At 40.0% G+C, this 14,989-nt stretch overlaps 1 protein-coding gene across 1 annotated transcript; it reads left to right on the top strand.

Annotated features, from left to right (window-relative positions):
• The first annotated feature begins 1,823 nt into the window (after window positions 1-1,823).
• On the top strand, window positions 1,824-8,229 carry AQP4 (aquaporin 4). Its single transcript, XM_010022201.1, has 4 exons — window positions 1,824-2,233; window positions 3,157-3,321; window positions 3,693-3,773; window positions 6,935-8,229. Exons 1-4 carry the CDS (start codon window positions 1,853-1,855, stop codon window positions 7,211-7,213), a joined length of 906 nt encoding a protein of 301 aa, XP_010020503.1. The 5' UTR covers window positions 1,824-1,852; the 3' UTR covers window positions 7,214-8,229.
• The last annotated feature ends 6,760 nt before the right edge of the window (window positions 8,230-14,989 follow it).

Below are 14,989 nucleotides of genomic sequence, written 5' to 3' on the forward strand. Positions count from 1 at the left end.
ATAAGTGCTGTTTCCCTTGTGCATCCAGGTTTCTTTCCCATGGCCTTCAGGGTATGCTTCATCCCTATATAAAATGTTCACTTGGGATGTGCGCTGGGAAAATGAGCTTTTCTCAGTGGGGTTATAGCACCTGTGTCTTAGGCCACTAAAACAAATTATTTACGAGGAAGTAGTAAGGGTGTGAGAGATAAGCCTTTAGGTTTCAGTGAGAATCTGGGCAGAGGATTCAAAGGTAAGGCTGACCAAATACCTGTGAGCTGCAGCATTGGGAAGGCAATGATTTTGGAGCCATTTTGAACAAAAAGTCTAGTCTACATAGTTCGTCATTAACTGACTGTTAATACAAGATCTTACAGAAACATCTTTCTGTTTGTCTCGAGTTTGACTCAGAATCAAAAGATTTTGGGGATGATTTTATTGTCTTTTGAGGTTCTAGCTTCAACTCTTCTCTAGGAAAGCAAGTCCTGCTCAAATCTCTCAGATTACTTCACAAGCACTTTGGAACAGCCATTTGTAGGAGAGAATGTAATTCTTGTTCTCATCTGAGAGTTTAGAGAGCTGAGATAGAGTTCAAATGACCTATCCAAAATACACAGTAAATTAGCATAAGAAATGAGACAGGAAAACAAATTACTTGCTTCAGTCACAGGATTAAATTGCCTTTCCCTAACTCACTGCAACTGTTAAGAAATTCATGGGCCATTCCTTTTGCAATAACTTGAAAAGGGCAGGCATGCCTTTTATGCTTCTGTCTTATCTAAGTGGTATTAAATATGCATTTTAGCTCAGTTACCTCAGATAACTGAGCATAAATTCATTCATCTTCCATTTGAAATTCAGTTCCCAAATGTAGCAGCTGAATATTCTTTCCTTTGTTTTCTACTTTTTTGGAGGGGTTGGAGGTTTTTTGCTTTTGTTTTTAGAGAAGAATCTTGTTAGCATTCCTTAGAAACTCATTAAAATGCTTCCCTTTTGGCTTATTCTCCTAATTTATTAATACCACAAATAACTTTTCTTTGGTGACCCACTTTCATAGGTATCTGAACATCTAGCAAAATTGTAACTCGTCGGGAAGGCAGTGTAGACTAACAAATAGCATCTCCAGACAGGAAAATCATGACACTTCTTTCTTTGCCACATAGAGTTTTACATACCACACATACAGAAAATACTGCTCTATTCCACAGCTTGGCACCCTCAGCCCAAAGGAATGCATGTTATCAATTACATGATTGATTTCAAGGCCAGAATTTAGGATTGCATCTATTCTTCTGACCGTATTCAATTTTAACCCTACATCCACAGTGAAGAAACTGTTCCTTGCGTAAATATAAACTGAAATACCAGTCTGTGTAAGTGTTCAAACAAATAGACTTTCTCTTATAGCTTGCAGGACAACCTCCCAGCACCACACGGTTATCAAAACCATTAGGGTTTGATTAAGATACTGCTTTTTATTGAATTATTGTACCTGCTTTGTGAAAAGTACAGATTTGCTTAGAAAAAGAGGATACCACTCATTTAATGAGCATAATGGTTAGCAGGCCATTGGAAGTGGTAGGGTAGAAGAATAGACTTATTTTCATACTTACTTATTTCGAAAGATACAGAGGTTGTTTTTTGGGAACTGAAGCTGCAGACACTCAGTGGTCACATTCTAAGGGCAGCCTGCTCCAAGAGTGCGGTCTGTGGTTGTCCCAGCCTGTGGATGCTCAACATTGCCATGTTGTCTCCAAATGCCTGCTGGATAGCAACCCTTAACAGGAGCACATAAGGCTTGTTTGACGACTCCTGATGAAGCTTTGTTTTCCTTTTCAGTAAGTGTGGTCGTCTCTGCAAGTGTGAGAGCATCATGGTGGCGTTTAAGGGAGTCTGGACTCAGCCCTTCTGGAAAGCCGTTTCAGCGGAATTTTTGGCCATGCTCATTTTTGTCCTCCTCAGTCTTGGCTCCACAATCAACTGGGGTGGAGCAGAGAAGCCCCTGCCTGTAGACATGGTCCTTATCTCCCTCTGCTTTGGACTCAGCATTGCAACCATGGTGCAGTGCTTTGGACACATCAGTGGAGGCCACATTAACCCTGCTGTGACAGTGGCAATGGTCTGCACAAGGAAGATCAGCCTCGCCAAGTCCGTCTTCTACATTCTTGCCCAGTGCCTGGGGGCCATCGTAGGCGCAGGCATCCTTTACCTCATCACACCACCAACCGTGGTAGGAGGCCTGGGAGTCACTGCGGTAATCACTTCTCTGACTCGTAAACTAGACTAGCTTAGAGCCTAAGAAAATGCAATCAGTGTCATGCAGAATAAAGAGAGCTCAAGTAGATTTTGAGAGCTTGCTGGTTTATTTACAACACCTAGACAGGGCTTAAATCTCTCCCTAGGATGGGTTTATGCAGCGTAATATCTATCGCTGTTCTTTTTATAGAAGTTCTCTTTCCTAAAACTTCCCCAAATCTGATGACAGCAGGTAACGTTAATTTACATACAAAATTTAAATAATATATGCATGAAATGCTTTTTTTTTTTTTAAATAGGCTGGGGAGGGGGAAATTAATTCTATGCCATTATGATGGGGATTGAAAAAACATCAATTTAAAATGACATACTTTTAAAAGAGATTGTGGCTTAGATTTCAGCTTTGTTCTAAACTAATAAGGAATGCCATCAGTTAGCCCTGTTGCAGGACTTATTAAAAATGCACTTGAGCCACACACTGCTTAATTTTTAATTGAAATTTAAATTAATTAAGTCAGGGCTAATTAATGAACTTATAATTGAATAGTAAATTACAGTGCTCCCAAGAAAAAAAAATGGTGAAAAGGAAGTGCAGCATTTGCAAATCCCTGTGTAAAAATAAACTATACTTCTGCAATCTAACTTTGAAGTTCTTTTTGGATGTTACTGTTGAGCCTTCTGTTCTCAGTCCAGCAGTAATTTTCCATGGCTCACAAAATAAAAACAATAAAACAATGTTCAAAAAAGGTATTAAGGGGGGAAGGGAATGGGATGACATGTACCTTTAAAAGTTCATTGGTTTCTTTCACTGTGTACCATTAGAAATACCTTTAATTGAAATATAATTAAGGTACATGGTGGCTATTTTATTTACAATATCACCTTTTCTTCATTTCTGGTGTTTCTTTTCCCTTCCTCCAGGTACATGGAGATCTTTCCGCTGGCCATGGACTCCTGGTGGAGTTGATAATTACATTCCAGCTGGTTTTTACTATTTTTGCCAGCTGTGATTCAAAACGAAGTGATGTCACTGGTTCGGTAGCTTTAGCAATTGGATTTTCTGTTGCAATTGGACATTTATTTGCTGTAAGTTAATGGCTTCTCTTTAAAAAATAGACCTATTTTCTCTTTATGACTACTGCAGAAGTTAATGCAAACTTCTGTGGCCTTTATAGAATCTATAGCTATATTATAGCTGCTATATTCTTTATGGATCCACACCAAAAACCTTTGGAGTAGCATAGGGGTCTCCTTGGGTAGGGTGTTGCATCAGAACTTTTCTGCCTGATTATGTAATGACTTTGTTAATTCTGTGATAAGACTCATGAGAGTGACAACAGCCAATGTCAAGATGAGAAGCCAAACAAACCAGGGTTTCCCATAGTACAAGGACTAACAGAAATTGAATAACTCCCTTCAAGACTTTAATAACAGGTAAAATTTTGTCTCTGCTTTAGATTAATTACACCGGTGCCAGTATGAACCCTGCCCGATCATTTGGACCTGCTGTCATCATGGGGAAATGGGAAAACCAATGGGTAACTCTGCTTTCATGATTACTTTGCTATAGCGACAGCTATCAGGATTTTCCATACATCATTTGCTCTTAGTTACCTATCCCAGTACACCCCATAGAGACCATCCCTGAGGAAGATAGGTGGTGACCTGCCACAAGCTTAGGTGTGATTATGCTCCTCACTTAGGACTGCAATGCAGTATGCAGCACATTGGAACAGCATCTTGCTATTCAGGGGACATTTTGTGGCAGTAGTAGCTGGGGTAGAAAGGAAATCATATCAAAAGTTCAAAACACAAAAAAAAGCAATCCAGGGAGAGACTGAAAGAATTGAACTATTAGAAAGAAAAATCCTCTGAGGCAGATTGCAACCCCTCCTGATCACACTGGTGAGAAGTTATGCAAGTATTTCTGTTGGCTTCACGTTTCACCTGGTTCTGCAGCAAACTGGGGCAGACATATAAAATGAGAGCAGGGACCCTCTGCGATCTGCTTCCCAGGGGACAAGCTGTCTCAGGAAATGCTTGCAGTGAGAGACGAAGGGGTTGCAGCCTGGTCTTTGCAGACCAGACCAGATGTTACCTGCTCCAGTTTGAAAGCATCAGCTTAACTAGGAGCATTTGTGGAGGAAATGATTTGATAAACAGATTCTAAATGATGCAGTCATTTTCTATAGCATCACACTATTAAATTTACTAAAATCCAATTCACATATTCACATTTTATAAGTGAGAGATGGATTGCAGCTCAGCCTTGCCTAATTATACACAGGGAAAGTACTTCTAGGGACGCTTTCAATACTAATGGTAAGAGCTGCATATTACATTGCATATATGGATTTCCTTGATTTTTAAAGTATGAAGCCCACATTGCTCCCACTGTAGCTAATAACAGAAATAGCATTGTATTCAGCCCCTAAGGCTCCAATTCTGCAAACACGATACCATGTGTAACTTTGTTCCCAAGAGTTATCCTATTGAGGCAGATTTCCCCAGTTATCAGTGAATGTCTTGTTCATATGAAACACTGCTGTAGTTTTTCACGAGATTAATTATCCATACTCTGAGGGAGCCTGTAATTTATAACTAAAGCTATAAACAATAAACAAATGTACCATGGAGAAACTTGTAGGAGAAGCTTAGCTAGTGTCCTGGCCACTTGGAAAGAGGGCCTTTTGCCTCCTCCAGAGCAGTGACATTAGCATGCCATTGACAGAAGCTTCTGCACCTACTGATGTTACCAAACTGCTGCATGTCATGCTGAAATAGATAGGTACCCTATGAAGTTGTGTTATGTAGTTGTATTTGCTTATTCAGATTAGCTAATAAGGTAGATGACTGCCTGTTGGATTCTGTGGGATCAGAAGTGAAATTCGGATTTTTTAGGAAATATGAGTCTGAAATGCTGAACTAGATCTGTATATACACTAGGAAAGGTTGTTTCCTTAAAAGTTCATTGTCACCTTGAGTGAAAATGCATGAAGAAAATCACTTTTCTATACTGGTTTTTATTCTGCATGTCATCTTGCAAACAGTCCATACATGCTGTCTACTGCTGTCAATGAGCAACAGAAATTTAGAGGAGACCTCTTAGAAAGGGATGGATCAATAAAACTTGACAAAAAAATTTATCTTTGAAGATCTGGGCCTGCTTCTCAATTATCTTACCCTGCTAGTTTAAAAGCAAAGCTATGCCAGAGCAACTCTATGTTGTATGTGACTACAGAGCTTTATTTGACAAATCACATGTGATCCAACCAGGATCTGTGGCCTTTTTTTATCTCAAGAAATGTTACAGCTGTCATTGATCCAAATAAGGATAATGAAGTACCTGTACTTTTGTTTTACTGGACAAAGTTTAAAGAGGGGAAAAAGGCTACTTTCTATTAACAGGAGAAGATAGGGCAGTGTCGTGGTTTAAGCCCAGCCAGTAACTCGGAACCACACAGCCACTCGCTCGCTCCCCCTCTTTTCCTCCCCGCTCCCGGAGGGATAGGGAGGAGAATCAGAAGAATGTAACTCCCATGGGTTGAGATAAGAGCAGTCCAGTAACTAAGGTATAATACAAACCACTACTGTTACGACCAATAATAATAATGATTAGGGGAAATGACAAGGGGAGAGGATACAATTGCTCACCACCTGCTGACCGATACCCAGCCCAAACTCAGCGGCGATCTGGGCCTTCCGGGTAACTCTCCCCAGTTTCTATACTGGGCATGACGTGCTGTGGTATGGAATACCCCTTTGGCCAGTTTGGGTCAGGTGTCCTGTCTCTGCTTCCTACCGGCTTCCCCTTCTCCCTGGCAGAGCATGAGACTGAGAAAGTCCTTGGTCAGAGTAAACATTACTGAGCAACAACTAAAACCATCGGTGTTATCAGCGTTGTCCCCCAGCTGAAAGTCAAAAACACAGCACTGCACCAGCTACTAAGAAGGAGAAAAAATGACTGCTGTAGCTGAACCCAGGACAGGCAGCCAGAAAGGATGCCTGTGTGTCTGTCCATGGGAGGTGTCCATACTTTCACTGCCACGCAGCCAGTCTGACCCAGAACTTTGGTAACCAGACATGTAGACTGAAGCCTTTTTCAGACATCAGAGAAGTAGTAATTGTACCTCACTGACATGCCAGCATAGTTCCCTCTTCTCCTCTGATCTATGGGGTCCACTGCCTGGTGATTCCCTAAACTCTGGCATGAGAGGAGTTTTTAGGGAAGAACTGCACCCAGGGATGTGAGGTTTTTTACATGACTGGATTTAAACTGACTAGGAAGTATTTCTGAAGGGGATGAAATGAGAGAGAGAGACTGGAAGGAAGCAGAAAAAAATAATTACCTAGGACTAATGCCAGTAACTGCCTAAGAGACTGCCTTTTGACCAACTTCATATGTGATTTTGCAGCAATCACTTAATTGCTGAGCTGCAGGTCACCATCTGTGGCACCTTATGGTAGTTAAACTTCCCTGCCTCATAAACTGATATGATGGCAGATAGTCCCCTGGTTCATGAAAGCCAAGGGACTATGTAACCATGCAATTCTGGAGAGCTGGTTTTAACATTTGGGCCAGGGCATTTTGCAGAAATTTTTCTGGGTGAAATCTATAGTGACATGCTTTTCTCTTGAGACCCTGGCTTCTTTATTTGCTCTAGACCCTAATGCCTCTTTTTCCTGCCTCTTTTTGCAGGTATATTGGGTGGGACCAATAATAGGAGCAGTCCTTGCTGGTGCTCTTTATGAGTACGTCTATTGCCCAGATGTTGAACTCAAGCGCCGTTTTAAAGATGTCTTCAGTAAGGCTACCCAGCCGTCCAAAGGAAAGTACATCGAGGTGGATGATAACAGGAGCCATGTAGAGACCGATGACCTGATCCTGAAGCCTGGTGTAGTTCATGTGATTGATATCGACAGGGGTGAGGACAAGAAGGGAAGAGATGCATCCAGCGAGGTGTTGTCTTCTGTATGACTAGCAAGAAGCACTGAAAACAGAGAGCAGCCTCCTAGCACATCCACAGATATCCTTCCGCCTATTAAAGAAACAGATCTCCTCTAGACTGAGCATCTACCATTCCTTAAAAGGTACGGTGTGGGCAGCTGAATGGTAGTGGTGTCACCAAACCATACTCCTGCTCAGTTGGAAGATCTGGACTTTGTATAATTAGGATTCCCCATCGATTATTCCAAATTAAGAATTGTTCCTGGTATTTCCCTTTCCTTCTTTTTGGAGCAACCCCAAAGTCAAAAAAAAAAAAAAAAAAAAAAGAAAAGAAATGGAAGCATTTTCTTTAATAAATCAGTCAATAATGAGATAAAGATAGAGATGTTTAACATTCAGATTGACAGTTAAGACATATCAGGAAATGCCTATAGACATGAAGACCTACTTATCAGATTGTTCTTCTGACACTTAATTGGCTGTTGTCAGCTCTGATTAGAACATCTCATCCATTAAGCATTCTCTGTGAGATTCAGGGACAGCAGCAACAGTACTTAAGTGTTTCATCCACAGTCAAGCAAAGGAGTATTGTTTCCACTCATGTACATCACTATTGCCTTGCAAACTACCTCTGAATAAATGGTACTTTAATAGGTTTAAAAAAAAAAAAATCAACCCATCAAATTTCACTCACTGTGATTTGTAATATTAATATATTCCCTTCATCCCTTTGAGAGTAAATTCACTGAAATAATTGAATTTTAAAGTCTACTGTAATAAGGCTGCAAAGCATTTGACTGTACTTCATGCTCCTTCTTGTCATTGTCTATCTGGCAAAATATTCTCCTGGGATTTGACTATTGACCATTTAGTGTTAGTAGACTGTCAAGGCCATGCAAAGAATATAAAGGCTTTCCTGTTACTTAATAACTCAAATTATCAGAAGAAAAGAAGGCATATCTGTTTTCAGTGCACTTGTTCAAACACACGTTTCTGTGCTAATTTATGTAAACTAAAGGTTTAAATTACTTACCTATTTTCTTACAAGATGGCTGGAGATACAGTTTTTTTAATTTATTAGTAATGATGTAGAGGGTTTTTAACTTTTAACTGTGTTGAAACACTGATTGGGAAATATTTTTTTGTAACGGATCATAAAAGTAAGACGACTCCTGGCTTTTTGTTCTAATTGATGCCTAACTATTTGAATGGGATCCATGCTTGTTCCGGTGTTCATATAGTCTTAATTACACCTCTGGCAAAGGTTTCTTCATCTGTTGTTTGGAAAAGATGCAAGCACTTACAGGGTTTTTTAGGGGAAAAGGGACATGAAATATCTTCAGTAAACAGTCCTTCCCTTATAGAAGTATTTTGACAGGCATAATCACCCCAGAAGAACATTTCTGCAAAGCTGTTACTGACTTACTGCTTTTGTTTCTGATCAGTGGCTTTGAGTTTTACAATATGCAGCTGAAGAGCAGTCAGGAGCATGGTATTATTACTGTAATTATATAGTTTTTATTTTGAAATTGAAAAGGTACTCCTGCCAGTTTAGCAGTAAAAAAGGAGAAAATCATTATTCCTGACTGTGGGCTGTAATAGCCCTGTCTGTTCTTTGACATGTTCTGCATGCAATCTTCATTACAGGGAATTAGATGTTTCTAATGAGATAATAAACCACTGTTACCCTCAAATCCGTGCACTGTAATCCAAGGGCAATTCTACTGTCCCAACTTGCAGCACTGTATAGTCCCAGCATGTCCTGCCATACTCATTTGGCTTTTTTTTTCCTTTTTTTTTTCCTTCAAATATTGTAGTTATTAAGAGGGCACAGATTAAACCTTTTGCATGGCTTAAACAGGTAAAGTAAGGAGCAATGCACATACCACTGGTGGATTTTTAAGCAAAGGTTTGCATTTTTGTATTTAAAAATACTCCTTAGAAGTTATTAATTTGTGAATTTTGCATGGTACTGTGTTATTTAAATAAGAAGCTGTGATTTGTTTTATGCTTAAGGGTCCTTTACACAAATGGCTTGATGCATATTTTCCTCACCAGCCTGGTTCTGCTGCTGAGGTGAGCATAACACAAGCATAGCACCAGCCACCTCAGTTAGGAGGATATCTTTCCTTGAAATACTTTGTATTAATGAAGTGTGGTAAACACTCAGAACCAGTCCCAGGAGAACTCCTCACTCAGAGCGTATCAGGGGTAAGATACCGAGGCTTCTGAAAAGATTAGGGAAAAGAAGGAATGCTAAAATAAAGACCACTAGACAGTGAAGGATGTTGCCATGCCATTGGATGTTTGTTAGTAAGAAAGCAAAATATAGGTAGGTCTGCTCCTGCTCCCACAGAATGAAACTCATGGAGGAGTTTTTCATTGACTACAGTGGAAATAATAATGAGATTTTGGGAGGCCCCAGTGTCTTCTGTCATGCGTTTCACTATGTATTTTTTCCAAAATCAAAGTCTTTCAGCAAGATACTTAATTCTGGAAGGAGATGTGTTCGACTTGAGTTTTATGACTGACCCTAAAGTAAATCCTTAGAGTGGCTATCATCACAGATGATGTTGCCCCACTGCAACAGATCACCATTCATGTAAGGGAACATCACCCTCCAGTATCACTTAGGTCTTCATTTAACTTTGACCTGCAGAGATATGTGCTTCTCTAAGTTGTTTTGCAGTGGTATCGTCACTGTACAATAGTCACATTTGGTTAAAAAACCATGACCTTTTTATGTATTGGAAGTCTTTTGCTTTAATATGATTTTAAAATACATATTTTAATGCTGCTTGGGTGTTCTAAAGACATTCAGCTCTAAATTGCACCTCGTAACATAACTTAGTGTCCTCTTAAAGTATTTCTTGGTTGGGGTGGGAAATGGTAAATACCTTTTGCTTGCGATGGTGGATGGATATCAAGGAAGTCTGCCAGGCATGTGAGCATTCTGGGGTACTAAAAAATCATTGGAAGAGTCTCGTACCCCTCCATAACAGAATGATTGTTTCCAATGCTATATTTGTACTTTAACAAACACATTTAAAATATTTAATCACTGGATTTCAGAAAAGAAAGGGTGGAATCTAAAGATGGTTACACTGAGGTAAGCAAATACCTTTAGGGTTCTGTGGACTCTCAGAGTTCATCAGCCAAATTCTAAGTATTCTCAGGAAAAAAAAAAAGGAAAAGAAGAAATTAACCCTGCAGCATTTGAGTTGTCATCATAACCCTCCTCCTGTTGAAGTAGCTGGGAGCTGTGTCTTTCATTCATTCAGTGGAAGCAGGAGTGAGACTCATCTCATGTACTGCTTAGGCTTGTCACGTGTATTTGCATACGAGCTTCTCAAAATGTGCTTTGTTTCTGATTATTAATAATTGTCAGAGTATCTGCTTAAAAAGCCTTCAAGTTTCTACCTTTCTAATGATTGGTGGCAGAGCAGTTGCTGCTGTGCTCTGCAACATTTTATCTTCAGTCTGTGTAACACATTCAGGATATAATACACCATCCAGAATTTTTAATTTAAATAAAATATGAAAGAATCTAACTGTGAAGCTTTCTTTCCATGGGAGAGATGAAAACACCATACACAAATTTTTTTGTATCTGAAATCAACGTGTGTGGAACTGGGTTTCTCAATGACTTAGTAAATAGACAAGGTGCAAATACAGACTAAACTGTTTATTACCAACTTACATGATCTAAACAGTTCTGTTGCAGTCTGTAATTTAGGACAAATGAGGTAAAGCAAACTATGTACATGGATTTTTCCACAAGACTGCTTATTGAAATGTTTAGTCACCATGATACCAGAACTAATGTTATAGCACTTAAAATTTCCATGTGTAATATTTGGAATAACCTACTGAAAAATACACTATAAAATAATACATGATTATCTGGTTCCCACTTGTATTCTACATCTCACACTACTGTTGCAAATAAATTTCTGTTAAAAATTAAAAAAGGCATTATGTGATCATTGGAAACATTTAATGATCTTAAAGCTCAGTAAAAAGCCCAATCCAGCCAATATAACACTTCTAAGAGGAGTCTGGAAGTGTGTGCAACTAAGAATGAATGATTGTTTGCCGAAAAATGTTTGTCAGTGAAGAGAGGTTGATTGCAAAAAAGATTTAATATCTTTATGGCAATGAGCTAAACCAAGTAGATCAAAAACTTTGCTGGTATATGTAGATCACCGATTTTGACAGATGGTTCTAAAACTCATAGGAGTAGTGAAGAGCTAAGATTTTGAACATACTGGTACTTCAGACTCCTTTCACTAAAGCACAGCTTGTGAGACCAAGCTTCCATAAGCTACTTTATCAATGGAACTTGGGTCCTGTGGCAATTACATTTCTGGCTCTGTGGCACCTTGCTTGGAGTGCGAAGTTTAGCTTTTAAGACACATATGACATTCCTGGAGTTAAACTAGGATCCTGACAATGATTAATTGTCCTGGTTTTGGCTGAGATAGAGTTAATTTTTTTCCTAATAGTTGGTACGTGCTGTGTTTTGGCTTTAGTCTGAGAACAACACTGATAACACACTGACGGTTTAGTTGTTGTTCAGTAGCGCTCACCCCGATGAAGGACTTTTCAGTCTTTCATGCTCTGCCAATGAGGAGCAACACAAGAAGCCCAGAGGGAGCAGAGACAGGACACCTGACCCAAACTGGCCAAAGGGCTATTCCATACCACAGCACGTCATGCCCAGTATATAAACTGGGAGGAGTTCCTCAGAAGGGACCAATCGCTGCTCAGGGTGGGCTGGGTATTAGTTAACAAGTAGTGAGCAATTGTATTGTGCATCACTTGTGTTTACTGTTGGTTTTCCTTTCCCCATTTAGTTTTATGTTCTCTCCTCTTGTTATTCCCTTATCATTATTAGTAGTAATAGTATATTGTACTTTATTTTAGTTATTAACCTGTTCTTATCTCAGCCTGCAGGGTCTTATCTCAACCTGTGTGGTACTTTGTTGCCAGCTGCATTTAAACAATGACATCAGTATGAAAACCCATCACCTGGGATAGCATCTAATCATCAAGAAGGGCTAAGAGCAGACCTACACCAGAAAGTCACCCCTCACAGTGGTTTGGCTCTTTGCTTTCAGCTTCTTCATATCCAAGCTCCAGAGGCATCTCTCAAGACACTTAATGAGGGGTGTTGTCTCTGTGCATGGCATATAAGTTGCTACACACATGATCTGTACTTTGCTGAAACAAGTTCCCGTGGGAAATTAGACAGAACTGGTAAAATTATTTTGGGGTAACAGTTACTTAAGACAGGAATGACTTTAACATTTTGATACACTCAGGAATCACAAACCGGAATCTAGCTGTCTGAACAGTTAGAAAGACAAACAAGGAGTGATGTAGCTGCCTGCAGGGTTAAGAGGAAAAAGGGTCCTGTGAAGAACACGAAAGCAGCAGTGCAAGCAAAGGAGGTCTTTGTAATGTACCTCTTACCCAGTGGTTAATGGCACTGTGGTGCCACTTATGGGATTAAAACATGGTCCCTGTTGTATGAGGACATGCATGTAGGCTTGTGGATCACACATGAGCCATCGAATGGAAGAGGCTGAGCCATATTGGGTGAGTGATGTCCTTACTTTAAACTTCGCTGGCAACAATGGCTGCAGCAGTGACAACTACAATCAGCAACTGTGGCCCAGTCATCTACTTCAAAAGAGAACTCAGAGTGTAGATATTCCCAATATTGGCATACTTTTAAATCCTCCTTTAGCTTTAGACTCCTTATCTCTTGCAGATTGTGGTGTATTGCAAACGTTATAAGCCGCTTTATTTATATCAGACTGATATCTCTTATCTTGGCTATTAATTTCTTTTGACCTTTCTTGCCTCATTAGAAAAGCAATCCTTACAAGTACAAAGTCTGTGGCATAATCTATTTTAAAAAGCTATCGCAAGGTTCTTTTGAAAAGCGAAAGGAGTTTATATTATTTGTCTCTCACTTTGCCATGTGTGGTAGAGAGAGGTAGAGGCTATCTGCGCATGTGCCTAGCAAATAGAGTTCCTAACAGCTCCTCTCTACTCACACTCAGCAGTGACCTTCCTATGATGTTTCATCCCTACCTCCTTTTTCATATGAATTTTCATTAAAAGCTCTGGAATTCTCAGTATGCCTAAAAGTTTGTATTAATAGACTATGTGTGTACACATGTGTGCAAATGGTGCACAGAGATGCATAACTTTCACAGCCATTGCATTTAATTCTTCCCAGCAGTGGACAAGATCAGTGGGAAAAACCATGAGAGATCAGCTGCCATTCGAGACTGCTGCATGCCCCACTGGGACCCTAATGACTTGGTCTTTTATTTCCACTTATTTCTGAGCCATATGGCTTTCAGCTTGAAGAGGGGTCATGGCCATCTCCTACTGCCATGCAGCAAATTGGGTTCTGCTGCTCTTCCTCACAAGGTTCATTTGCCATAAGGCTTTCCCCCTCATCACCTGGAAACGATCTAAAAAATAGTTTCACCTTACACATTTTGGAACCTTCTAGCATGAGAAACATTTCACCATTATCCCACTCTGCCTTAGGGTTTGCTCCATTTATTCTGTGGGGATTTTTGCTTTACTTTGGAACTGCAAATCTCAGGGTATTGGATGTTCATTTGTTTTTCCTCAAAAAAATTCCTTTGATAATCCTGTGATATCTCCACTATTCTGCTCCAGTGCTTGATTATTTCCATTTGCATGGTATCTCAGTGCCTAGCTGCCTAGCGGTCCCATCTTCAGACAGGAATACATGCTTGTTTTATTTAGCTGTGTTCCCTGCCTTTCCATCTGAATGAGTTCATCAGAGCTGGAATGAGATGGTTTAGTCTCTAGAGCCTCCTCCTCTGAGTTTCTTCAAGATGTTACTGCCACTTTAGACTTGGGGACACTTTCTCTAGGCAGCCTTAGAGTTGCCCCAGAGGGGGACATCTCATCTGCCTTGGCTAGCTGGAGCTGTAGAGTACACAGGCTAAATCCTGTCTTAGCTTCACAGAAGAGAAGAAATTGGTTTGCACCAGCCAAACCCAGTCTTAGACAATTGTAGTAGAGTAAACAGTGTCCCAGCAAAGAAGTAATCAATTCTGAAAAGATGGGATTTCAGCCTGTGGCAAGTCCCTGGGCTCTGATTTGCAAGAAAAACATCAATAGGAAAACTGGAACAATGGTTGATTGGCCCTGTAAGTTCTGAACATATGCACATGAATATCCAGTAAGAAAAAGCCTAATGCTTCATGATTAAAGATGACAAGAGTAGGGACAAAATGAACTCTGGAGATCAGCAAGATATACATAGATGTTGGACTCTGCTGCTGTTTGCCCATAGGTATTGCTCTAGAGAAACAGCTGCACAGCATCTTCTCAGAGCTGAGTCAGACCAGCTGTACAGGGTAAGATGCACACAAACGCAAATGTTTTATACACAAGGCTTTTTTGTTTTTCCTCTCTCCTTCCACAGCTGCCCAGCATACTTCATATTTACTGGAGGCAAACATTGCTAGGGCAGAAGCTTCTCTAGCCTCAAGACTAAAATGTGAGAATAAAGCTTTGTGTCCTACAACCTTTTAGCTTTGAAAAAGCCAAGCAAACACCATGGAGGGAGCTTAACAAAGGAGGTCAGAAAGTCCATCTGGATCCCTCTGCATCCTAATCATTCCTAGAGCTACCCTTAGAGAAACAATTCATACGTTAATTTATCACTGTGTAAATAAAATATCCCCCAACTTCATTTACCACAAGCCTTTCTGAGTTCAAATAAATATCCCTTGGTTGAACACAGCT

Source organism: Nestor notabilis, unplaced genomic scaffold (assembly GCF_000696875.1).
Source record: "Nestor notabilis isolate BGI_N333 unplaced genomic scaffold, ASM69687v1 scaffold4739, whole genome shotgun sequence".
NCBI classification, from domain to species: domain Eukaryota; kingdom Metazoa; phylum Chordata; class Aves; order Psittaciformes; family Psittacidae; genus Nestor; species Nestor notabilis.